General features: G+C 39.8%; 1 protein-coding gene and 1 pseudogene across 2 annotated transcripts; both read right to left on the bottom strand.

The window, feature by feature from the left end:
- Window positions 1-2545: 2545 nt before the first annotated feature.
- On the bottom strand, window positions 2546-24484 carry API5 (apoptosis inhibitor 5). Of its 2 annotated transcripts, none has more exons than XM_037069068.1 (14): window positions 24265-24484; window positions 19929-20090; window positions 18869-18962; window positions 18353-18418; window positions 17645-17796; window positions 16350-16556; window positions 15544-15648; window positions 13347-13436; window positions 12249-12430; window positions 10543-10636; window positions 9700-9756; window positions 9203-9279; window positions 8555-8691; window positions 2546-4658 (listed from the first exon to the last, which is right to left on the bottom strand). In XM_037069068.1, the coding sequence occupies exons 1-14, from the start codon at window positions 24331-24333 to the stop codon at window positions 4576-4578; spliced, it is 1575 nt and encodes a 524-aa protein (XP_036924963.1). In that variant the 5' UTR covers window positions 24334-24484; the 3' UTR covers window positions 2546-4575. The 2 variants fall into 2 exon arrangements, with proteins under 2 accessions (XP_036924963.1, XP_036924964.1); XM_037069069.1 differs by having other exon boundaries at window positions 2546-4653.
- On the bottom strand, window positions 11200-12237 carry LOC119002968 (small nuclear ribonucleoprotein E-like; annotated as a pseudogene).
- Window positions 24485-25481: the final 997 nt, after the last annotated feature.

The following is a 25481-nucleotide window of genomic DNA, read 5'->3' as shown; positions in this document are numbered from 1 at the left end:
TGAGTCCTGGTTTCCTTCCTGTCACTGTTGATTCCCTGAATATTTTGCTTTATTTCACTTTGGCTATCTTTCATTTTTCGACCAAGTGCAGTCAGATCTGAGCATTTTGATGATCAGGGCTTTAAATTCTCCATCAGATAGGTTCAAAATCTCCTTCTCGCTTAGCTATTTCTCAGGTTTTGCTGTGTTCATTTGGGCCCTATCTCTTTGTCTTCCCACACCTGTTAAGTTGTGAGGGGTGGGGCCTTAGGTTTTCACCTGGGCAGGGCAACCTTCCTTGCTGCACTGGGGTGTGCCTGTGGGGAGGGGCCAGAGAGGGAACAATGTAGCTCCCCTGCTCATCTCTAGTAGACTTTCCAGTGGACTCTTGTGTGAGACTGGGAGTTTCTCCCTCCGCAGCAACCCCCCCGCTGTAGTCCACAGTCAGCTCTGAGGCTCAGTTTCACCTTCGGCCAGCCCTGCCCGCCGGTTCCGCTGCCTCGCCTCGGTTCTTCGGAGCTGGCTTGGCCCTCACAGTCCACTGCTTTACCGGTCTGGTTGTTCTGGTTGGTTTCTTCTTTAATTCCTTGGTTTTTGGAGTTCCATGCAGTTTGATTTTCTGGAGCTTCTGGTTGTTTATTGATTTTAGATGTTTGTTATCTTCCTTTTGGTTGTGCGAGGAAGTGAAGGGTTTCTGCCTACACCTCCACCTTGGCTAGAACTCCAGATCTTATTTCTAATATCAGCTCTCTATTATGACCAGGATTTTACTGGGTTCTTACTTGTGGTTACATTAGTTTTAGGGAATAAATGTACAACTTTTAGGAACAAATGTACAATTCCTTGGGGTGTTGATAAATTAGTTTCCATTACGCTTGCTAATATTAAATCACTTGTTTTCTACCCACCCAGAACTGATCTGAATTCCTCCTACAGTTTCTACAATGGGAGGAAGGATAGGGATCTGAGGGAGCAAAGAGCTGGTCGATCTTGTCCAACCTGAAGGATCGTTACATGAAGGGGTGAGGGGAGTTGCCGGGAACAGTGGTTTTCCGGATGGGAAACATGCCTCAGTGTCAGAAAGGGCATGGCGCTCTTTGAGTTACTGAAAGTAGTTCAGTCTCAATGGATGAGGAATTTAGGAGGCCTGGGGTCAAGATTAGGAACCTACAAGCTTTGAGTTAGCCCATTCTTTAGTACAGCCTGGTATTCTTTGAGCCAGGTGTTCTGTAGGTTTTGTTGCCTCCATCTCAAATGCTTTTCCTTGAAATATTCATTAGGCTGGCTTCAAATAATCTTCTACGTCTCAGCTCAAGTGAATTCTTCAAAGGCTTTTCCTAACCATTCTTTCTAGGTTGGTTCTCTTACACATTATCACATTAGAATGCTTCGGTGTCCTTATAACACTCACTACTCTATGAAACCAGCTTCTTAGGCTCTGCATAGGAAAATGTAAACTCTGTGAGGTTGCCCGTCTTGATCACCACTGTATGTGTAGAGCGTAAACACTACCTTTGACGTAATTAGTGAAAGCTTACTGTGTACCAAGAACTGCTTTTAGATGATTGGGGTTATCAGTGAACAACATGCAAAAACCCGCACCTTTGTGGCATTAAAGTACATCACATTTTACCTGGGGGAGACAGAGAATAAACAACATGTAAGTAACCTGCGCGCTCCAGGAACACACGGTAGGAAAGCAGGGCCTGGAGTCTTGGTAGGATAGAAAGGGCACCTGCAACGTGAAATAGGATTCCTCGAGGTGGTCTTCGGAGATTTGAAGGGAGAAGTAGTTAAGCAAGCAGACACAAGGAAGAATGGCTAGAGGGAACAGCTACTGCAAAGACTCTAAGCAAGAGTGTCTGCCTAGCCAGGGGACTTGGGCAGCATGGTGGAGGGGAAGAGTAGCAGCTGAGGTCAGAAATGAAAAGCCATAGCAGTATTTTTTATTTTTATTCTGTAATGAGGAGCCAGTCAACAGCTTCAAGTGGAAGAGTTTGACGTTCCCTTTGCTGCTGTTTAGAACAGGCTGCAGAGAGACAAGTGTAATAGCAGGGAAATCAGTATGAGGAGGTTACTGTGAAATTCCCAGCAAGAACTGATGGCCATGTATTTGGCAGTCCTCAGCATAAAGCGACAGGATGTGACCACTGAGGGAAATTATCATATGAATGACTCCAACTTTGGCTTTAGGACCCTCCGAACCATTCTTGGTGCTACTTCAGGAAGACTTTTTAATAAAGGCTGGCAGTCCAATTAAGAAGTTCCAATTTGCTCTGCATATGAATTTGAGGAAGGCAATATTTCACGATTTGGCAAGTATCTGTTTTGCTCTGATTAAAAGAACCAAACCCTTTTATCATTAGCTTCTAAATATAAATCCAAAAGGATAAAAATTAAAGGTAATTTGCAAGACTGAACTTTTGAAGGCAGAGCAGTAGCTTGTCCATCTTTGTATATTTATCGTTTGACACACTGTTTGGCATATGACAAGCAAAAAATATTTAATGAATGTCCAAGAACCTGAAACTATCATAATCATAACACATCAAGACACAAAACAAAATTACAAAAGGAAATTTATTTCAAAAGCATAAGGGAACATTTACTTTTGAACAAGGTGATAAACAGGTGTCTTGCAAAGAAAAAAATCATGACATGAAGTTTTCCATTCAAATTTTTGAAGCAAAAATAACCTAAGTTGTGCACTATTGCCTTAGGGAAGGGAAGGAGAACAATGAAGTGGTTGCGGAAGAAACACAGACAACTCAGTATCAAACTTGAAGAAGTAGAGTCAATTCTGCTTACCTTTGAGTTTACAAATATTCTTTAAAAAAAGAAAAAGAGGAAAAGTTACACTTAATGTTTAAATTTACATAACTATAATCCCAATGTAGTTCCTGTACTTGAAATGGCTTTAGGCTACTGGCTGACCTGCCTCTGAGCTCGACTACCTGGTCACAGTTTTCAAACGGCAATTCCATGTTCCTACGTCTGTGCAGATTCCAAGGGAGCTTGGGTTCAGCTCACTGTCTTTTGGAATGTTTAGATTATTGCCACCACTCCACAGTCAAGCTGATCAACCTCTTTTGCTCACTTGTACAATTCTCGTCTTCAAAGAAATATTTTTCCCATGAACATGTGTGCGGTAATTCTAACAAAGGGGTTTTGCTTTTTCCCCAATGTGAAGGTAACAGTAATGAAGACACCTGCATTAGGATCACAAACTATTCCTCAAAAAAAATGCCCAACTACTAGAAAATGTCATTCAGGCATTGGAATTGAATAGCAAACGTGGGGAGGGAAGATTAACTGAAACAAAAATATATGAAACATTCAAATGCAGAGCAAAGGGCCTATACACTAAAAATGCCCATGACATTAAACACTCCACAAACCCCCCATCTGTTGTTTTAACCTAAAGATTCTATTGGCTAACTTATACAATAATTTTGATTAATAACCTGAGAAGTTAAAATCTTCAAAGTGGCAAAAGCAAACAGAGAGCATCCCTCATTATTGGTACAGCATGTTATCAAGTCATTTTTCTTGGATTGCCCTGGTTATTAAATCCCCAAATTCTAAACTAGTCTATGTCATCCTGCAGAAACCTATATGTACATCAGAGTCAATATTCTGGCTGTATTTCTCCAACGGGATCTCCAAACTCATCTTTGAAAATGCAGCCTTTGTTTACTTTTTGTTTTAAATAACAATAATCATGTAAGTGCAACTGACTCAGAATTCCTCACTACTTGGAGGAAAACCTAGATAACAAGTTAACAATGGATTCAGCCTCAAAAGGATAATCACCATGTCAAAGATTACCCGTTCTTAGAATTAAAAAAAAATGATTTACGTTGTACAGTCAAGTTTCACAGCATGCATATATATACACACACACACATATATATGCTTATGTATGTATGTATATTATACATACACATTTCTATTCAAATAGTAAGATCCCATATTCAAAACTTTTTATTACAACATATGGAGAAGAGTTAAGTAAGCAGTGCAAAGCAGCTTACTTTCTCCTAAAAATGTAACGTTCTTTGTACATTTTAAGAGAGCTGATAAATGTTTTGCTCTTAGGACACTAGGTAGGAATGCTGAACCACTGCCTAGCAGCTTTATTAAAAAATAATGAAAACAAAATGTTAAGACTGACCATTACTCTTCTCCATATATTGTGGGGAAAAACAAAGGACAGAGGGGAGAAAAAAAATCAATAACCTTTCAAAACTGATCTTTATCAGAAACAGACTGAATTTCATTATATTTTAGACTTGAAGAACTCTCACCAAATTATTTAGATGTTTAAAAGTAAAAGATTCACAATATGAAGTCTGAATAATGATGATATTGCAAAAACAAGACTGCGCACAACGCATCCAAAAATATCGCTGTGGTTTTTACCTTAGACACAACCATGGTCTATTACAAAAGTAGATCATACATACAAAGGTATAAAGAACATTAAGTTTTTAGCTGAAGGCAGCAGTCCGCTTAAAGGGACATCCCCGGCAATCCAATGAGTAGTAGAATTGAAGTGTGAAGCTCATGACAATGGTGAAGAATGTGATGTTGTACTCAGTAGAGTCTTCCCCGACTACGATTTCCTCGTGCTCCCCAACCGCGGCCACTTCTACTTCCCCTGAAGGCTCCTCTCTGCTCTACGAAAAAGCGAACAAGGGTTTAGGTCTTGCTCAGGACTTCATGACACAACAAATGTAGCTCAGAGATCTAAATACAGCAGTAGGCTTTTAAAAAGTAGCATTGGTATCTGCTACACCATCTACAAATTCAATCTGTACGTAAAATTGGGGCAACATATACACCAAAGAACCCTAGTGAATACACTCAGAATATTAGACGTGGTCTATGGGCAAGATGCTCCTAGTGATAAATGCGGTGACCATGGCGCATTTGGATGGTGGGCTGTAACTCCTGCATGTTTTATTCCGACTTGGTCTCATTTATGACACATGTCTGCACATTTCCCCCTACCATACTCATTATAAAACCTCCATCTCTCAGTAAAGTTAACATCGACACACTTAACGAATAAACATCCTCACAGGTATCATTATTATAAGCCATCAGTTAATAGTCTACAGAACTCCACCCTTTCAGTTGTTTTTCAATCACCTTTAATATAAAGCACTGGGTTCCTCTCGACTGTTTAGCTAGATCTAATGACAATATTAAATATCCTGTGTAAAGGTCTTGTTTGATCCTGTTGTCCTTTCTATACTGGCTAGTTCTTTTTGATCTGGTACAGCCACTGTTACAGCTCGGAATAGCCAAGTATTTTTCTGAAGGGCTTCATCCTGAGGACCATTCTGCACTTCCATGATTTTTTAAGAGATTTCATGCTTTATTACTAACTTAAAAAGCCACTACTCCAAGTATAAAAATATATGCTTTAAATGTTATTTTTATATTCTGAAAATGTAAAAGGTAAAGGACGGAAGTCACAAAATACAGAATGTTTAGAACTCCTGGGTCACTAGGTTTCACAGGAAGGGAAACTGAACATGGGTATGTGTTCCTGATGGTTTGATTGAAAGTGCACTAGGAAGCTGAACTCCGTTGTGGGAACGAGTATTGTGTTCTTACAGGTAAGTAACAGAGACATGGGCGAGTTAAGTGAGGAACTTGGGTGAGGAACAAAGCTAAGCTCCTTCTTGACGGCAACACGTCCAGGCCCAGGGCACCTGTAGTTCATTTTCTTGACAACAGACCTGCCATTCACTGTGACGAGGTGATGATATTAACACTACCTGGTTCCCCAATAGCACAGAAAGAGTAAATTTCCCAACCCCTCAGTGTACATGATTTTAAAAACTCCCATCGTCTTCTCTGGAAAAATAAAGCGAAATGTGAGCTTGGCTGACACAGAAATGTGGAATTATGATGATTTTGCCAAATGTGGGTAACAAAATCTATTCTTAAGAACACAAAACATCCCCCTGCCCAATTCCAACATTTAAGGCAACGTTGACATCTCAGAAACAAAAAACAATCCCCCCACCCCGAAGAATGCTTTTCCTATTTTCCTTACATAGTTCCCTAAGGACAGGAATAAAAAAGGTGGAAAAATTTTGAAGAAGAAAGACCCACCAATTCTCATCTGTAGCACTTGGAGAATACCTCTAAGGGAATAACATTCCACTCCCAAATATAAAAACTGGCAAAAAAATTTACACCTATTTTCTAATGAATCAGTTTGCCATTTGATTTATGACAAGTACTCCAAATTACAAGTTGGCTCATAAAAATAGTTGGTTGGGTGTTACCCAGAAACTTAAGTGTTGTGGGGTTTGATTCCTAGTCAGGGCACAGTTGCCATTTGGGGGTACGTGCAAGTGACTGATGTTTTTCTCCTCTTTCTTACTCCCTCTGCCATTCTGGAATCAATTTTAAAAAACTGTTTTTTCACATTAAGAGTTTAAAAAATATCACATACAGCCCTGGCTGGTGTAGCTCAGTGGACTGAGAGCTGGCCTGCAAACCAAATGGTCCCTGGTGTGGGGCATGTGAGGGGAAACCACACATTGATGTTTGTCTCTTTCTTCCTCCTTTGCCCTCTCTAAAAATAAAAAAAATTCCCATACAATCTAAGGCTTTGCATTTTCTGCATCTCTTTCCATTTGCATATATCACCTGATTCCATCAGGCACAGGGCAAAATCCTCATGGAAACTCAAGAGTAAATGACTTGCCCAAGTGAAGGAATACAAATCTCTATGTATTGCCATAGCTTTTGGATACGTTCATTAAATCAAATGAAAATAGTATCTGAGATAACAGCTGATTTTAATAATGGCTGATTTTAAGATACCACATTAAATCACACAAGTGACAGAGGATAGTATTTGGTGCAATGAAGTAACACAGAATCCTTTCCACTTACAAAATGCTTTCACAATACTCTTATTTAAAATTTATTGCCCTCTTATTTGTTATCTATATTTTTCAGGTAAGAAAAGAGGTTGAGATGCACATTTACATATTATTACATAAGTAAGAGTTTGGGGATCTCTCTCAGACTAAAGTTGCCTCAAAGAAAAAAGGCAAAAAGTGAAAATGGTATTCAGTGTTTGCTCTGCAGTGGGGCATTAGGGAGGCAGTGTGCAGTGAGTTGTGGGCGGCTCTCCTGAGCTTCTTCCCCGGAACTATGTGCGGCATCTCAGTATCAGGCTGACATAGCTTTGAACCATGTACGTTGAGTACCTAGGCTTTACCTCTAGTTTGTGCATACCTGAGGAAGACGTGTCCTAAAGTATCAGAAAAACCTAAGAGTTTGTAAAGGTGTTATGCTTAGTATAAAACTGTATGCAATTTAGTGTTTTGATCGTGGTGAATTACATAAAGACAGTGTGTGCACTGAACTCCTTTGTCCACCATTTGTACTACTTTACACCCAGAGAGAGAATCTTGAAAGCTGCCCGCTACTCCTGGTTCTGCAGGTGGTAGCAAAGTGAGGTTTTAGTCGGCATCCAGTAATGGAAGGCATACTGCTCGAGCAGGTTGATGAATGTCCAAAGAATGGTGTGTACTTGTCCTATCATTCCTTTATGTGATAATATTACTTGTATTTTATGTTTTATGTGCCATTTGGTAGGGTTTTTGGTTTTTTTAGGTCTGGGAATGCTCACAATTTTTTCCATGTTAATTAACAATGGCTTCACTTCACTCAGTTTCGGCTTATGAAAGGTTTCATAGGAACGTTCTACTTTTGAAGAGTGGGGGAATCCTGTACTGCAAATTAATCGTGGTTGGTAATCAAGGCCAATTGCAAGCATTTTCGATTGCTAGCATTATTAAACTGTGTCTTAAACAAGATCTGCTGAGGTAGTGATACTTTCATTCATTATTCTTTGAAAGGATTTTTGAGGGTATCAGTCAATGAAAAACAAAAACAAAAAACAAAACCTCACTTCTCATTCAATAGCTCTGGACCAGTGAGAGAATGGACCAGTGGGAAGCTCTTCTGGCCCTAATAGCTAAAGGTGACCGGAGGACTGCACTCTGGGCAGTGGGCAGGGTGTCGAGGGGACTATAATTGGACACATCTTCCTTGCCAGGTGATGCTTTAACATCTGACTCCATTTCTATGACCTGTCCTTTTCAAATAGTACAGAAGATGGGAGGACAAGCAGTAGGTGGGCAAGGTCCAGGAAGGATCATTTAATACTTCATTTGCCAGAAGCTATAGCTCTACCCCTGAGGGAGAATGCACAGAATGTCTTGCCTTGAAGGTAGACTAGGGAAAACCATTAATGAATGGCTTATGCCAAATTCCTTTTTTTTTCCTGTTGGCTCCTCTGAATATAACAGGTACATTTTTCTTTTTTAAGTGCTTGCTTTTGTATGCTCAGTTCAATAAGCCCACAAAAGTGGATCAGAAAGTAATGGAATCAACTGTTTCCCCAACAGCTTTAGTTTCCCAAGCTAACTCAGATCACATAAAAAAGCTATACTATACATAATTGATAGTGAAATCAAACACAACACAATTCTTGCCTAATCTCTCATATTGCTTATACCCAAACGGAAACGCTCACCATAATTAAAATTGCTGAGATTGCTGCTATATTTCCCACTGGGAGGATTATAAATCTGCCTGGCATCTCTTTTTGGTCCTGCTGGAGATTTCTTGGGTGGTGAACCAGAAGTTGTATCTTCAGAGGCTCTCTTTTGCCTATAACAGTAAAAAGAACAGCAATTAAAAAAAATTACACAAGAGGTCACCACTACACTTGTATTTTAGCATTATCAGTTATGAAAGACATCCTAAAGAAGACAGTCATATTAGAATAAAGGAAATAACATTCTGATGTCATCAAATTAACTGTGCCTTAATTATGCAGACATTGTGAGAGAGCATGTACAAGACTTAAATCTAGAATTCGTAGCTTCAAAGACTATATGCAAGTAACCCATTTTGCAAAAATTGTCAGAAAGTCTAGTTATGCCACAGCAGTACAAACAAGGATGAAAATCCAGGGTTGCATTCCATCAGTTTATTTTTTAAGTACTGGAATTAGATTTAATATTTTAAGTCATGCTTCTAATAGTCATTTCACATCTTATTAAGAATCATTTAATAATGTACCATTTTATATAGTAAATGTTAATATCTGAATTCAGATTTTCATATTACAAAGCATAAATATTAGAACACTTAAATCACTTTTAATTATATCTCTTACCCAATTTCAACCTTCTGTACAGGTTTCCAGGATAATGTTACTGTGCTCTTATAAGAAGGAGGGATGTGGAAGAGATCCTGAAGAGACAAAATCAGACAAGACTTCTATGTATGGGACGGTGTGGGGGGTGGTGGCAAGGGTAACACCCAGGGAGACATTGTCAAGGTTAATTGTAGGAAAGAAAGCTTTAATTTATCTTGCTCTTGTGCTGGTGACTAAGCACTTAAAAAAGGCTACAAGAGAACAGTAAGCAAGGGCAACTTTGTCAAAACCTCCACCTATCACTTATTAAAAGTCATTTTGTGCACAACACTTAAGAAACCGAAGCTAAGTTTTTTCTAAATGTGATTTCAAGTTCCAAGAAAAAAATATCATTTATCAACTTTAATAAACAAAGTCAACAAATAAGTATTTCTTTTGCACATTTTTAGTAGCTCAAAACTTGAGCACTGCTTGTCCAGCTAATGGGAGGACTGGGTAAGAAAGGAAGACATTACCTTGATTAAAACATTGATGTTATTTGTTATTTTCAATGCAACAACTTTAATCTTGTTCTGCAAAAAAAAAGCAAAAATAAATTAAAATGCCACTAACTTTTATAATGTATATTCTGTTACCATATAGAAATAGAGTAATTACACTTCTCTCAGAATCATTCTTTCTTTCTTTCTTTTTTTAACTCTAAGCCAGTGTAGAGATGGCAAGCAAGCAAATAATCTGTTCTCTTGACAGGTAAGAACATTTAAATTGTTAGCTACAATATGCCTGAAAAAACAAATGAGGGACAGGTCATGTGCACACAGGAGTTGTTCTAAAAGCGATCAGTTTAAGTTGCAGTAAGACATGATGAAAATATAAAATGGTTCAGCAGACTGGGATGAAGTGATCAAAATAGATGAGATTAGAGAACCAAATATCTCAACACAAACACACATACAGTTTGCTAAGAAATTAGCAATTTAATCATTTTTCCTAATGTGAATTAATGTGAGTTTCAAAAAGGTGAAATTAAAAATATGGTAACCACCAGTCAAATATTTAAACATGTGCTGCTAATGAACTTAGTGAAATACTGGTATGTATCTAAGTCTGGTAACAAATACTGTTTGTAAACACTAGACACGGTCAAGATTACTTTAATACTGACAAAAATGGCACTTAACAATTAACTATGTAGATAACCTTCTAACATCATATATCTCAACACATACTTGTATCACCAAGTATGTGTTTCAAATAAAATCAAATGTTACATTTCAATGTATGAGTTCAGTCTGATTTTATAATAAACGGTGGCTATTATAAATATTGCCTTATGAGATGTGACCCAATGTTCTTACCTCGTCTGTTTTTAAGGCCTCGCCTGTTTTACCCTGGAGAGCCAAGCGAAGTTGTCTGATATAAACCTGCAGGCCCCGTGCAAAGTACTGCAGCCTAAAGGAAGAGGTATTTGTTAATTAGTAAATAATCACTTTACTTTCTAACAAGTCAATCTCTATGTTTATCTGCTAACAAGTGACAGTGTTTGACCTGTTTGTATCTCAAGGTCCAGTAAAAATAAACAATTTCAGATTTGAGGATTTATGATAAACTCACAAATCTCAAAGAGACGTGAGTAATCTTTTTCAAGTTTGTTCCCACTTAATATGTGAATAAAGAGTCAGTACCCTAACTCGATCCCAATGACTACTAGGCACACTGCTTAAGAACCTGGTTCCATTTACTTTATTTTTTCATTTTTAGAGATCTCCCTTCTTCCTCCCTCCCCCACCTTTCTTTTTTTTTTAAGATTTTTATTTATTTATTTATCTTTAGAGGGGAAGGAGAGGGAGAGAAACATCAATGTATGGTTGCCTTCCGTGCATCCCCTGCTGGGAGTTGGCCTGCAGGGAACCAGCCTGCAACCCAGGCATGTGCCCTGACTGGGAATCGAACTGCTATCCTCTGGTTCGCAGGCCCGTGCTCAATCCACTGAGCTACACCAGTTAGGGCCCCCACCTTTCTTTCTTAGAATAAAAACAGCCCACTTATCATCATCTGGTAACAACACAAGCGCAATCAAAACAATACGAGTAAATGTTGAAGAACTATATTCCCACCAAAGGACACCTAAAAACACAAGCTGTATTGCCTTCTTAACAATTTCTCACTTCATTAGTCATTTCTAGTCGGAGAAGACACTTTGGAGTAATATTATCTCCTTTTAGGATTTTCTGACCCAGTTTTTTTTTTTTTACTTTGTTTTACAATGACTCTCTTCTGCATCATCTAATCTGAGGATCATAGACTCATCAACACCAAGGATACAGCCCTCTATCCACTTACTTACTTGCCCATAAAGCCACACCTGAATCCAAGCTCTATTTTGCAAGCATCTGAAAATGAGGCTGCCGGGCTGTCCCACCACCTTCTGCGCTTTTGGGCTCTGGCTGTGGTATGCCATGGTGGAAGCTGACAAAGACCACACTAATCTACTATAGAAATTTCTTAAGTTGCCTGCTACTGATCAAATGTTCCACCAATTATTAAACCCAAGAGTACAGGACAGTAACAAATAATACAGTGGCCAAATATTTCAAAATTTAAGATATGAATTTGTTAATGAAAGCATTCAATACAAAGTGACTTCATGTAAACAACTTAGAATTTCTCCAATAGCAGCAGCAGCTACGGTTTCCTGAGCACCCACCGTATCCCGGGCACTGTGCTCAAAGCTTCCCATTCACGGTCTCATTTAGATCTCACAACTCTGAGCTGGGTGCTATTATCGTTTCACAGCTGAGGGAAACGTGGGTGTTAGGTTATGGAACCTTCCCAAGTCATAAAGCAAGTGGGGAGAGTTGGAGTTTACTTTTGAGAAATCCTTCTCCCCACGCATTTGTTATTCACCACAGGAGTCACATGCGTGCAACTATCCCTGCTTTTTGGCTCTTCTATCTTGTTCTACTAGGGGAAGACAGCTCTTGTAAAGATGAAAACAAAACCCAGGGAGCATCAGATAGCAACCATCGATGCCAAGGACCGGACTACTTTAATCACACATCACCTAATTTTAAAATCTTTGAGCTTTTCTGCATTCAGCTTGGCTGTTAAGAAGTCTGGAAGTTTTCGTCCCAACTGGTGGAAGCTGTACAGCAAACACTCCACATAACTGAACTGCAGCTTAGGTTCTTCATTGCCAGCATTCTCCCCGTTTTCTGCTTCTTCAGGAGGGAGAGGCATGTACTCCTAAGAGATAAAAATATCAAGATATTTGCAATCTGCTAATTAAATATACTCAACTAACTGTAAGGCATGTTTTTAAGGCATGAAAAACTACCAAGATAAAAAACTTAGGTAAGATAGCTCTTTTAGACCTACTGGATCAATGATCTAGATGATCAGTTTTCCATATTAACCTATGTTATAACTGCTACCACTATTAAGAAGGCTAATGAAAGTAGCTAACATTTATTAGGTACTCAATGTAGATGGAATTCTAAAAGCTTAGGTTTCTTTCCTATAGTAGAAAAGTTAATAAGCTGAAGAGTCAATCTAGGTTTGACCTCAAGAGTTGATGCTCTTAACCCACTGGTTACTCCAAAAATCTTTGAATGGTAGTCCATATTCTTTAAGTACTGACTCTCTGTTCATTCAAGTAGTACGAAAGGCATCCAACATCAGCACCGTAACCCTAGCCGGGACTACAGGTCTGAAAGAGAACAGACACTGGATGGCTCAATTCATACTGTGGGTCATAACTGCTCACATCCAGCAAGAAAATCATGTGCCAACTCTGATGATGATTTTATCAAATGGCCTATTTTCTCCACAATTATGAATTAAATGGCCTTATTTTCTGGTTGCTAAAGCTACTTGGTCACTGGCAGCAAATGTAAAAAATATTCTGATAAAGGAAGAGCAGAAAAACCTCCTATAAATCCTGTATTATACTTTAGGCAAAGCATCAAGAACAGAAGAAATGCCAAAGATTAAAACATAAAAAAAAGTAGACGACATGTGGCCTGAGTAGCTAACAACACTTGCTAGAATTATTGGCCAATACTGTAACTCCAAAATCTACTTCTCCACAATCTAGACAGTCATACCACACTATTAGATTTCGGGGCTATATATATTCCATAGGGAAAGAAAAAGTTCTTACCAATAACTTATCAAATAGTTTTCTTAAATTTGTTTCTAGCTTTTCCATGTCACCACAAAATGAACTCATCTCTGCCAATAGTTTCAATACCTAAAACACATAATCACCGTTATTAGTATTATTTTCTTGAATGAGCAAGGCCTATAAAATAAGAAATGATTCTAGATAACTATTTAAGACAGCTTATTTTGTCCTGGCTGGTGTAGCTCAGTGGGCTGGGCAGTGGCCTGAGAACTAAAAGGCTGGTTTGATTCCCAGTCAGGGCACATGCCAGGGTTCCAGGCCAGGTCCCCACTTGGAGGTGTGTGACGGATCAATGTTTCTCTTCCCCACCTTTTAAAAAAAAGATTTTTATTTATTCATCTTTAGAGGGGAAGGGAAGGAGAGAGGGAGAGAAATATCAATGTATGGTTGCCTCTCATGTGTCCCCTGCTGGGAACTGGCCTGCAACGCAGGCGAGTGCCCTGACTGGGAATCAAACCGGGATCCTTTGGTTAGCAGGCCTACACTCAATCCACTGAGCTACACCAGCCAGGGCTCTCTCCTTTCTTTCCCCTCCCTTCCTCTCTCTCTAAATAAATAAATAAATAAATAAATAAATAAATAAATAAAATCTTAAAAATGAGCAGTCTTTTTTTTTAATTGCACTTTTATGAAATCAGAATGTGTGAACTGGAAAGAGAGGTGCAGCCCTCTATTTTACTGTTGAGGAAACTGAAGGTCAGAGAGATTTTGTGACTGGTAAAGTCACAATATGTGGCAGTCCTACGGCAAGACCTTCAAATCCCACTCCTATGACTTTCACTGTATCTGTGAGAAGGAAAAGAATATCCGAGGTCTGTCCTGAGAAAGTCCAGCCATTGTTAATATGATGTGATGTAACCTGGCAGCCAAGGAGGGTGGACTGGAATGCGGATGGGTGATCAATGATGACCCACTATATTAGTGGGGGTGGTAGAAGCTATGGAATGGACACGTGTACTGTGTGGCCATCACATTCAAAATGACTAAGTAGAGTACTTAATCTGCATCATTTTTTTGCGTTAAGCTTGGACATTACTCCATGGAAACTATTCAGATGATTCTGAAGCCCACAGCTATGGGCAACTGGTGATTGGCAGCTTCATCACCATAATGTGTCTGCTCGTCCACCACATCTCATGCAGAGTTTTTTGGTGAAATATCCCACTACCCAGGTGACTCAGCCCCTCTACAGCCCAGATTTGGCAACCCGCAACTTCCGGCTTTTCCCCAAACTAAAATCACCTTTGAAAGGGAAAAGATTTCAAAGATGGGGCAGCTGATGGCAACTGGGAGAACTGTGTGAGATCCCAAAGGGTCTACTTTAAAGGGGATGGAAGTGACATTATGTAGTGCTTCCTGTATCTTCAGTGAATGTCTCTATTTTTCGTATCACATGGCTGGATACCTTTTGGACCGACCTCATACATGATACTTTCTGCTACAGGTTAATGATGATAGTGCCAAATAAATGCAAAAATGATAAATATATTAACTAACTTGACAATTTGTACTATGAAGAAACTGAGGAATAACTCTTAACAGCAAAGATTTATGAACATTTAGAGTAGGCCTCACTTGCTGTAAAATGTGGTATCTGGACACCAACTGAAAGCATCGGTGATTGCCACTACTGAGGTTCATCTTCGCTCTGTTCAGTCCAGTGTGATAAGCCAAACCCCTAACATTTAATAACAGTGCGGGTACAATGAGGCACTTCTGTACCTCCCCTCACTTCTATGAGGGAAATAGGTTTTCACATTTCAGTTCCATTCAACTACCATCAAGTGCCTTTTAGAATCAGGCTCTGCACTAGATTCTGGGGATAGGGATGAATCTGGTTAAGGTGGAGAGATAAATAAACGTAAAGTACTACACGTGCTGTGAAAACATGTATTATCACATTTATGTAAATGAACATTACAGTTGAGACACCGGGAGAGAGGGAGCCGTAAATTCCATCAGAGATAAAGGTATTTTGTGTTAATCAGCTTAAACCTGGCTCTTACCAGTTGTGGGCAGAGGTGGGAACTGTCATCAATTAGATACCTTATTTAAAAGTATTAAGGCCACAAAGGTGGAGACTGTCTTAGAAATCAGGTATAAATGAGTGTTTACATTTTCATTAAAATATGAGAATGGCTTTTCAGTACTAAGTACAGAAATTTTCTCTTACCTCCAACTGTATATCAAGACCTTCTACTGGGGTAGTCAACGAACTGAGATTAGGGAGAACGTGCTCACAGAAATAAGTCACAAATCTTGTGGAATGCACATTTTTCTGTAAAAGTCCAAAAACATTTGAGTTGTCAAAAAAATGAAGGAGACGTACTCTCTCAAATATAACAGCAGAATGCCGTTCCGCACATGCTGCCCGGGCACCACAGCAGCAAGTGTGATGGCCACAATCCCAACACGCTGTGTGCCCCACAGCAGCCCAGAGGCGACCTCGACCGACAACACTTTGTCTGTCTGGGACACTGGAACACCCAGACATCTTTGAACTGCTCCCTCCCAGGTCAAATTTAGGAGAAACTTTTAGTGCTGATTTCAATAAGTTTTTTACAAAGGACAGATCATTTAAACTGTGTTTTTCAAACTGTGGTATGCACATCCCAGAACACTCTTGGCGAGGGATAGCACAAGGCCAGAGATTAGGAGCATATTTACCTAGAACGACAATCCGTTGGACAACTGAAAATGTTAAATTGCTAAAGAAAGTAGTTTAGAAATTCAGCCAAAGTATAAAGTATGATGTAAAATTCTCAAGACTTAAAAAAAAAGTCTCTTAGCAAGACATGAAAGAAACTTCCTGCTGCCTTTGCCTCTCACCAACCCCACTTGTGCCCCCATAAATGAAAATACCAACTCTACTGTGTCAGCACTTTTACACAGAGGTTTGAGGAGGATGTTCAAGTCAACCTCTACAGAAACACAAGCTAACAGTAACCAACACACCAGCTCTGTAAGACGAGGGCTCACCGAGAAGAGGGGCACTGCCTGCCGAGTGCACTGTAAGAGCCTGTCCACACAGTCGGGGTCCGACGGGTTGAAGGTCTGCTCCAGGTCAGCCTGTTCGGCCACCAGCTCCACAAGTTGCTGTCTTCCACTCACTGTCTGTAGGCTCTTTAAGCCAGACAGTATCTTCATGAACAGGACAAATTCTTCACCAGTCACATCTTCTAGGACCTGGAAAGAGAGAATTCAAAGTATTTTTATGCCTTGAATGGGAAAGAAAGACCAATATTAAAATTGTAAAAAAATTATTTCAGCTACTGAAGTCAGTTTGCTCCTAATGCTTCTGAAATACTGATAAGTGTATAACTTCTAGCTTCAGTCAATTTAACTTCAGAATAGATCATTACTCTCAATGTGGGGCCCAATACTGTCTCCAAGGGGGCACAATTTGGTTCTTGGAAAATTTTAGTTTTTAATGTATAAAGCCCAGTGTGTATACACACACACACACACACAGTATATAAAAAGATACACAGTGTATCTGTGGCATTAAAATTTCAAGGAAGGGTGGGTAAGGAAAAAAATTCTAAAAAAGCTCTTCTGGGGTTGCTAGCAAAATATTGAGAAATTCGACAGTAAATCAGGTGCAGTTTCCTGTATTTAAAAATAACCTCACTTGCACCAACATGGTCATTGCTCACGAAGCAGGAGCCCACTCGAGCCTTGCTGCAAGTGCCCCACACCAGTGGCTCTGAGTCTTTCTGCTCGGTGGCCAGAGGGGCAGGCAGTCATGACCTCTGCCACCAGATCCACTGGCCGGGGCACAGGTAAGAAACGCTGACATGCCCAGTTGGACAGCTGCGCCTTTCTCTCTCACTGAACAAACAAAGAGTGCTATCGGGGAAATTGTGAAATCTCCCTAAACACATAAAAAAGTAAATTATTCCCAAACTCTGGCGCTTTGTAAGTGAAAGTTAGTTGTGATGCATCTCGAGACTCTCAGCAGCATCTGTAACTATGTTAGATCTGGGGTACACTCTGGAAAAGCTTATAAAGTCTTGCGGGGAAAGATGGAAAAAACTGGCCATTTCGATGTGATTTCATTTTTCTTTCGAAACAATCTAGAACACTGAGAGATTATCCTAAGATGGAAGACAAGGGTGTAAGTAACCAAAGTGCAAAATACATGGTAAGAAAAGCTTGATGTTCTATAGCGGTTCTAATTGGATATGTCACTTTATACACATTGATGACACTGCTCATTTCAAATGTGTACTTTTGCTTTAGGCAAGTTCTCTTCAATGATGACCAAAGTTTACCTTTTTGGATTCAGTTAGTATAAGTTCCTCTACTTCCTTTGTTAAGACTTCATCTGGTAAAGTCTTCAGTTTTGTAGAAAGAAATTTAATTGCTCGTTCTCTAACAATGTCTTCTCCTTGAAGGATTTGGCTGAATAAGCCACCTAAAGTCCCTGCAAAACAAAATAGTTTGTGTGTAGCAAGTCAATTCTGTATCATAACAAAGTTTTTAAATTTAACTCAGTTATAGTACTTCTTTTCAAGTGAGTTATTAACATCCTGAATGTTACTGATACTAGTTAAATTAGTTTGAAATTTCTACAGCTCCAATTAGAAGGGTGATCAGATGCTTAGTTCATGGATTCAGAGTCAGCTTGAGTGTGACTTACCTTTTTTATCATTACTAATAATAAATAAAACTCAGGTATTTTGGAAGAATTTTTTATTAGTGGCAGAGAGAGTTTTACCAACAAATTTCTAATGGAAAAGTTCGATCTGTTTTTGCAGTTATTTCTGTTGTGTTTTTGAGTCACAAAGCTTGAGCTACGTAGTTAAACACCCCCCTCCTGACAACTGTACTTGAACAATAATAAAAAAAGAAAAGAAAAAAACCCCAATATTTTTATGAAATAGATCTCTGGGTGAATTCCAGACTTTATCCTTTATGGGTAATGCCGAGTTCCTCAATTTTTAAATACATCACACACAATTCAGAATAAGTGGCCTTACCTTTCGCATCCATCTTAAATATACTCAAGAGGGCGTTGTTCACTAAGTTAAACTCAGCAGAGTCATCTAGATAGAGAAGAAGGTACAAAGGATAAAATAAATGAAAAATATCATCTGCTTCATTTTCAAATTTAAGATTCAACATAGACTCTCACAGATTACACTGAGACACGTAACTAGGTATTTCTCTCAAACACTAAGAATACATTCCTTAAAAAGGTAAAGAACCCGATGTAGCAAACCTGGAAAAGTTTAATATTAAGATGGTACAATTATGAAACTATAGGAAATTGCAGGGGGTCAGAATTGTGATGTATCAAAATTCCCCCAAAGAATCCAGCAATTTTGCCTTTATAAACAGAACTAAAAAATGAAACAATACCAGGAATTACATAATCATAAGTCATTAAGTTCCAAACTACTAAAAAAAGAATTTTATTTTAAAAAAGCTAAAAACAGTCATTATTTCAGAAAGAAGTTCTATTTCTATAACAGGGTAATGTTAAAATTCTTTACCTGTCTGCAAAAGTTGGGTTAGAATGTCTGCCACTCGGGGAAGATTTTCTCCAGTGGCAAACTGAGGAAGCTCTTTAATTGCTTGTCGTCGAATCTGCACATAATTTCAAACAAAAACTTTAATACTATCATCAATAAAAACAACAAACCCAACCTTTAAAGAAAACTAAACCACAGAAAAACCATAATTAGGGGCATATGAGTCACAAAAATATAAAACATGAGATTTGTAGCAATTTTAGAAATAATCGGCTTCAATTTAACATTCAAGCTTCACAAAGTTAAAATAAAATGTGGTGCAATTCAATACAATTATCTAACTGTAATAGACAGATTTGAGATTATAAACCATGGTTTATATACTGATTATATACAAATATTGGGTTTCTACAACTTTTGGGCATATAATATAGCATCCCTTAAGAAAGCCTATTGAGGAAATGTCATATCTAGTAACCACTTTATAATTTTTTAGTGTTGAATACTTAACACACATTTGTGGCTATACTGTGTACTTAACTCCAAATATGTGGTCTTGGCTTATTTAGTTTAACATAAAAAGGCATAGTTCTGCCTAGCAAATTCTGAATGAAATGTTTGTAATTCTCTAATTTCATTTGAAAAGTCATGAATAGTTGAAAATTCTCAGGAACCTAAATCAATAGCCAGAAATGCTAAAGGCTAATTCCTCTTATTCTATTAATCACATACAATTATTACACAAACCAATTATTTTTGTTACGTAGAAACGATGTTTTATGATGTAATCCTACAAATATTTTAAATATCCGAGGCAAGCAAAAATTGACTGTAGGCGAACATTAGTCTAATTCCATACACACAATGTACAAGAATCTATGAGAAAGATGTGAACCGCAATCTGTTTTTAACAATGGACAACAAACTGAAAAATCAAAGCATTTTAGTGTCACATTGGCGTTTCATTGGCCCTGACACCACTGGTACTTCAATTACATTAGCTGCACAAAGAAAATCAAGTGTCTGGAAATAGTGAGAGAAACACCCGAAAGCTGATGAAAAGCGTCAACTGTAAACTTACTGATACATCTTCATCCTCACAGAGGTCTAACTGTGCATTGATAGCAGAATCGGCCAATTCTGGAAAATGCTTAAAGAATTTCGGAATAAACTGGGCTGCTAATCTCTTTTCCTTGGTACCACCTTTCACACCATCCAGTATCACTTGATAGGCATCTTTGTGCTGTAGGAATGAAGCAGAAAGGAACACGATTTTGAATGATGAAAAGCTAAACAAACCTGTCTGAATCTAAATTAGTACAATTTTACACAGGCGAAACTGAAAACAGGGCTTATTTCTGCAGTGTTGCTGCTTGACTCGGACACCTACCTTCCTACCATCTGGTCCCCTGCACCCCCACAAGTTGTGAGCTGGGGAGGAGAGAAGGATGACTCTAATTTAAAAAGAAGAGAAAAAAAACCTCACCAGAGGATATGTTGATTGATTTTAGAGAGAAAGAGGGAGAAAGAGGGAGAAAGACTGATGTGAGATAGAAACATCAATCAGTTATCTCCCATATGCACCTGGACTGGGGACTGAACCTGCAAGCAACTGAGCCACCTGGCCGGGTGGATGACTCAAACTTTAAGCGGGAGAAGCAAACAGGCTTGTTGATGCACCAACACGTCTCCATTCTCGTGATCAGACCCTGGCCTTGTGACTGTAAAATGCTTTAACAAACTGCAATGAATAGCATGGAATCCTCAAAGAACTGTTACATTTACTTAAATATGTCCATCTGTTTCCGATTAGCACCTTAAAGCAGGTGAAGAGAACACATTCCTGAAACTAAGTAATACCAGAAAGGTAAGGAAGCTTTTCTTTGTCTCACATTTTAGAATATGAAAACAATAATTGATTCTGTACAGCCAGCCAATTTTGGAGTAAGACAGATTTTAATGTCACATATTTAACTTTTTATTAGAATAATACATTCAAAGCTCATTTGTTTCCTTTAAAAAAATCAGAAGTGCTCCCCCTCAGACCCCCATAATGTGATGAGCCAACTACCCACAGGTGCTGATTCCAGCTCCCATACACCTTCCTCCCAGCGAGCGAGTCCATTCTTTAAACAGTAACAAACACGGAGGCAACAGCTACATCTCCGGTTTGGAACACAGATAAAACCTTCAATTACTAAACACCTTAATCCTTAAATCCTATAATAACGATATCAAACGTCTACACAGCACATTGTTTACTCTGTATAAGGCAACGTGATTAGTGCTCTAGAGACGAGAGCTTACTTCTGGCCATCAAGAGGGGATTGACTCATAAACATCCAAAGGATTAGAGGATTGCCAAAAACTTAGTTAAAAAAGCAGGATGCAAAGTCACTGAGGTATAGTAGAATCTTAATTAAGAATTTTCTTTTTTATAATCAGAAATAAAATGTTCTATGTAACAAAAGGTTAGGTCATACAATGCCAACCTACCTAAAAACAGATTCTAAAAATTAGTTGTAAAAAAACAAATTTCATTTAAAAAAAAACCCACAAAAGAATGGCATTTCATGAACTGTTAAGTCAGTGAAGTTTACACCTTCCACCCTGAGAGGCCAGTGCACTCCCATGTAAAAGAACATAGCAAAAATGAGAATTTGGGTGTTATGCTGATCTAAGATCAGTGTAACAGTCCATCTTTTAACAGGTATTTGTCAAACCGGTGTTGCTCCAGGGTCAACTGTGAAAGGATTTAACCCTCAATTCCAGGAGTTTATAACCTAGTAAGGGAAGAAAAGTCCTCACATGAAATAAAACACAAACCTGAAGCTCTATAAATGAACACACAGTACAAGGAGGCTCAAAAAAGAGAAAGACCTGATCTGCGTGAGGAAAAGTAGCTGATAAAAACCTCAGAGGACTTGTGTTTAGAGGCGACAGCAGTGGAAAGGGCCCTCCCCTTGGTGGCAGCACAGTGAGCAATTGTGGTTACTCAACTCTTCGACAAAGGGTGAAAACCAGAAAAGAAGGAAGTTCTAGGTGAAGGGACTCAAACATGTATTCAGAAGTGTCCGGAGAGGTATCTGCTAGGAAACTTAAGTCTTGACTATAAATGTCATGAGTTAACACGAAAATCAGGCTTTGCTACACCAAGCACGAAAACACCTTTTTCTCTCCTAAGAAATGTGAATGGTGTCCCTTCCATTAAGTTGGCTCTTGCTTTTGACAGTTAAAATTCACAAGCAGTACCCTGAAATTGACTATCTTCTTTGAGGAGCAGTTTTAGAGATGTGTTTCTGAAAGGGAACAAGCACTGCCCAGGAGAGCAGCATCTGTAGGCACTAAGGGTCAGCCCAGCTTTAGTCCCGCACAATTCACCGGGTGAGGCCCAGGAAATCACTACACTTCGTCACACAGAGGTCTTTTCACAGTGGTCGCTTGCCAGCTGACAGCATCATGAAGGCACTGATCTCCCACCACCTGCAGGGAACGGGGCTAAAATTTTATCGCCCCACAGAGTCTGCTGCATGGCAGGCACTCAACAGACGTACTGAATACATAAAATCGTTGGCCCTCATTCAAGTCTGCAGGAAAGCATGTTTGTTGTTCACAAACTTACGGCTCCTAAATATGCTTCCTAAATTAAAAGCAGACTTTTGCTTTGAGAAAGACATTTTTGACCCTTTGAGGGAGATGTCTCAATTTACTCTGGCTTTATAATTAAAGATGACATACAGGGGAATGCAAGCAATTCTCGATCATTCACAGAATAGATAAATTCTCGTTTGGCTTCCATTTGCCCTATCAGACTCTGTAAGGAGGTGGCCTTCAACCTTTTTTCTACTCCAGCAAAACAGGAGGGTGTGGATGTGGGGCAGCACTACCAATACTGGTTTCAGAGTTTCCCGGGAAGATTCCCCGTGCGCCTTGTCCGGGAGGACCAGCTACATACGGAGGGAGAAACACTGGTCTGACTTCTGCCCATTCCTTGTGCTGACCTACAGCAAAGTCCACTTTAGGTACGACAACTTCTGTAATCATCCCCAACTCAGTTCACAATGAATGAGAACACCTTCATTACTACTACTTTCTAGGAACAACAAAATCAAACTATGATTGACTGTGGCTTTTCCAACTTTGTCTCAATGGGTAGCCAATTTCTTCTTCACAACAGATCTAACATGCACCTTATGTACACCAGTCTATTTCTCACTGGTGATGTCAAAACTCCCTCCTAAAATGGAAGTACTGCAGGGAAGGAAAATCGTGATACTTGCAACTGTATATTTATAATTCTACCTAAGCTAAAATAAGTTTCAGACCCCGACATTTCCCCCCCTCCAGCTCAAAAAGGTTCTACCTACAGGACGCACGTACAGAAAAGCGAACAGAGGGGGCAGTACCCCAGCTTTGCTCTTGTTATTAGACTCCAGGAGATGCGCTTCCCACTCCACGGGATGGATATGCAGAATCACACGAAGTTCTAAGCCCTGAATACATATTATGTCATGGGATTTCTACTGAAAACAATTAACATTACACCTCCCATGCCCGGGAGAGCCTGGTTCTTTTCACAATAAAACACACGCATAGTCATCAAATCAAGTTCAAGGTACTCCAGGGCTTGAAAACTCACAAAGCAGCGACGTAAGGAAAACACTGCTGAAACCGAGCTTCCACTCTAAAGGTTCACGCTCACGCCCCCTCCCACTGCGCGGCCCTGTTGTATATTTCACAATATTTTCCATTAAAAATTAAGAAAAACAACCAATCTATCTTTCTGATCTATTTACCGCTAGTCTTTCTCTCTAAAAACACATTCCCGTAGAGCGCCGCTCTTCAGTTTTGTAGTTCCAGCGCCCGGCACCGCGTCCGGGTGCTGGTAGGGACTCCAGCCATGTCCTAAAGACATGAAATCGGGATCTCTAGGTAAAGACAGGACGGAAGGCCCCTCTTTTTTTTCCTTCCACAAACTTGTCTTCTAAAATACTCTTCCTAAAGTTAATAGCAGACTTCTGTAGCTCGACAAAGACTATTTTTTTGACCTCTTGAGAACTCTCGGTCTAATCTTCTGAGCGTCTGAACTCCACCGAAAAGGAGAAAGACTTCAGAGAAATTCAGAAGGCAAGACTCGGGAGAGAATGAACAGGAGACTGAAAAGGCTGAGAAAGAAAACGCCACGGGGAGAAAAAGCTGCCCAAGGGAGACGGAGGCGCCTGGGACCCGGGGACCGCGCTCGCCCTAGGGGACGCCTGAGTCTACACTTCCAGAGACCGGCCCACCCCGACCAAGCAGCCGGCACTCCTGGGACCTCGCAGGAGAACAAGGAGCAGTGCTCTCCGCCCGGCCTGGCCCGGGGAGCGCTTCCGAAAGGCCGCGGAGGACCGGGCCCTGCAGGCCGCTGGGGGACTAACCTGGCCCACTTGTTCCGTGGCATCGGCCAGGATACCGTAGTTGCGGTAAAGCTCCTCCACGGTCGGCATGGTGAACCACAAGCCGAGGGCTCGCTCCTGCAGTCCTCGCCGTCGTCTTCCCTGCCGGCGCCACCGCCGCCAATAAGTTCCCCAAGCCCGCGAGCCGCACTATTAAGCCTTTAGATACCGCCAGCTCCACCACCAGTCACCGCGCACAAGGGAGGCCCCGCCCCCAACGCGTACGTAAAGACGCGCGCGTCGGGAGGGGCCTTTAGCTGCCGGCAATGCGCAGCCTGGGGTTGCATTGCCCTCTAACGCTGGGAGGTGCAAAAGGCGGCAAGCGTGACGCTGCTTTGAAGGCTTGTGCCTGTCTAGGAGATTTTGGTTTAGAGTGGAGCAACATACGAAGATGACTGCATTTCTGCCCTTGAAAGATCTCACCTTGGCCGGAAAAGTGATCTTAAAGGGAAAGAAATAGAACGGGGAGGGGGGTGGAGTTCAAGCTGCATGAGAAGTCATAAACTCTATTTCCTTCTGACTCAAGAAACAACAAATCTCTAGACACAGGGGGCAGTAGATCCAGTTTTTATTTATTTATTATTTTAAAGGAAAAAAGATTTAAATGTCGTTTAAAAAAGATAAAAACTATGTCCATAAGTCTAAACCAGTCTCGGGGTGAAGTTTATCCTGCTGGACAAGTTTGTTTATTTTTGCTTGCTGCCAGAGTAAAGTTAGGGCCGTGTGATGGTATCCAATTCCAAGGGAGTAATAAATAAAGGAAGCCATATGCAGTCTGGTAAGAGTCTCTAAAATACAAGCTTAAATTTAAAAAGGAAGTTGTAAAAACAGGTATAAAATAATTACATTTACGTTAAAAATGACCTTAAAAATAAGACAGCCAATTTTTTTTTCAGTAAAATGGGTTTATTTTGGAATAGCTGAGGAATCACAATGGAGGACAAGCAACTTGTAGCAAAAACCATAGGCAAGTCCAACAAACAAAGGGGAGGAACATTATTTTATACAGAAAAAGGAGGAAATTGGAGGACTATCTTTTAACTAAGAGTGAGCAGAAAATTCGTGGGTCTGCCAGAATGGCTCTCCAGGACCAGAATGAAAGTGCTCTACCTGAATAAATTTTAAAGAGATGGTGGAAGATGATAATGAAGATGTATTTCAATCAGGTCCCCCAAGTCAGGTATTCAATCTAGTGAGGG

The sequence above is a fragment of the Sturnira hondurensis genome, unplaced genomic scaffold, assembly GCF_014824575.4.
Source record: "Sturnira hondurensis isolate 20B ecotype Veracruz unplaced genomic scaffold, ASM1482457v3 Scaffold0018399, whole genome shotgun sequence".
Classification (NCBI taxonomy): Eukaryota; Metazoa; Chordata; class Mammalia; order Chiroptera; family Phyllostomidae; genus Sturnira; species Sturnira hondurensis.
This window is presented reverse-complemented; position numbering and strand designations above follow the sequence as displayed.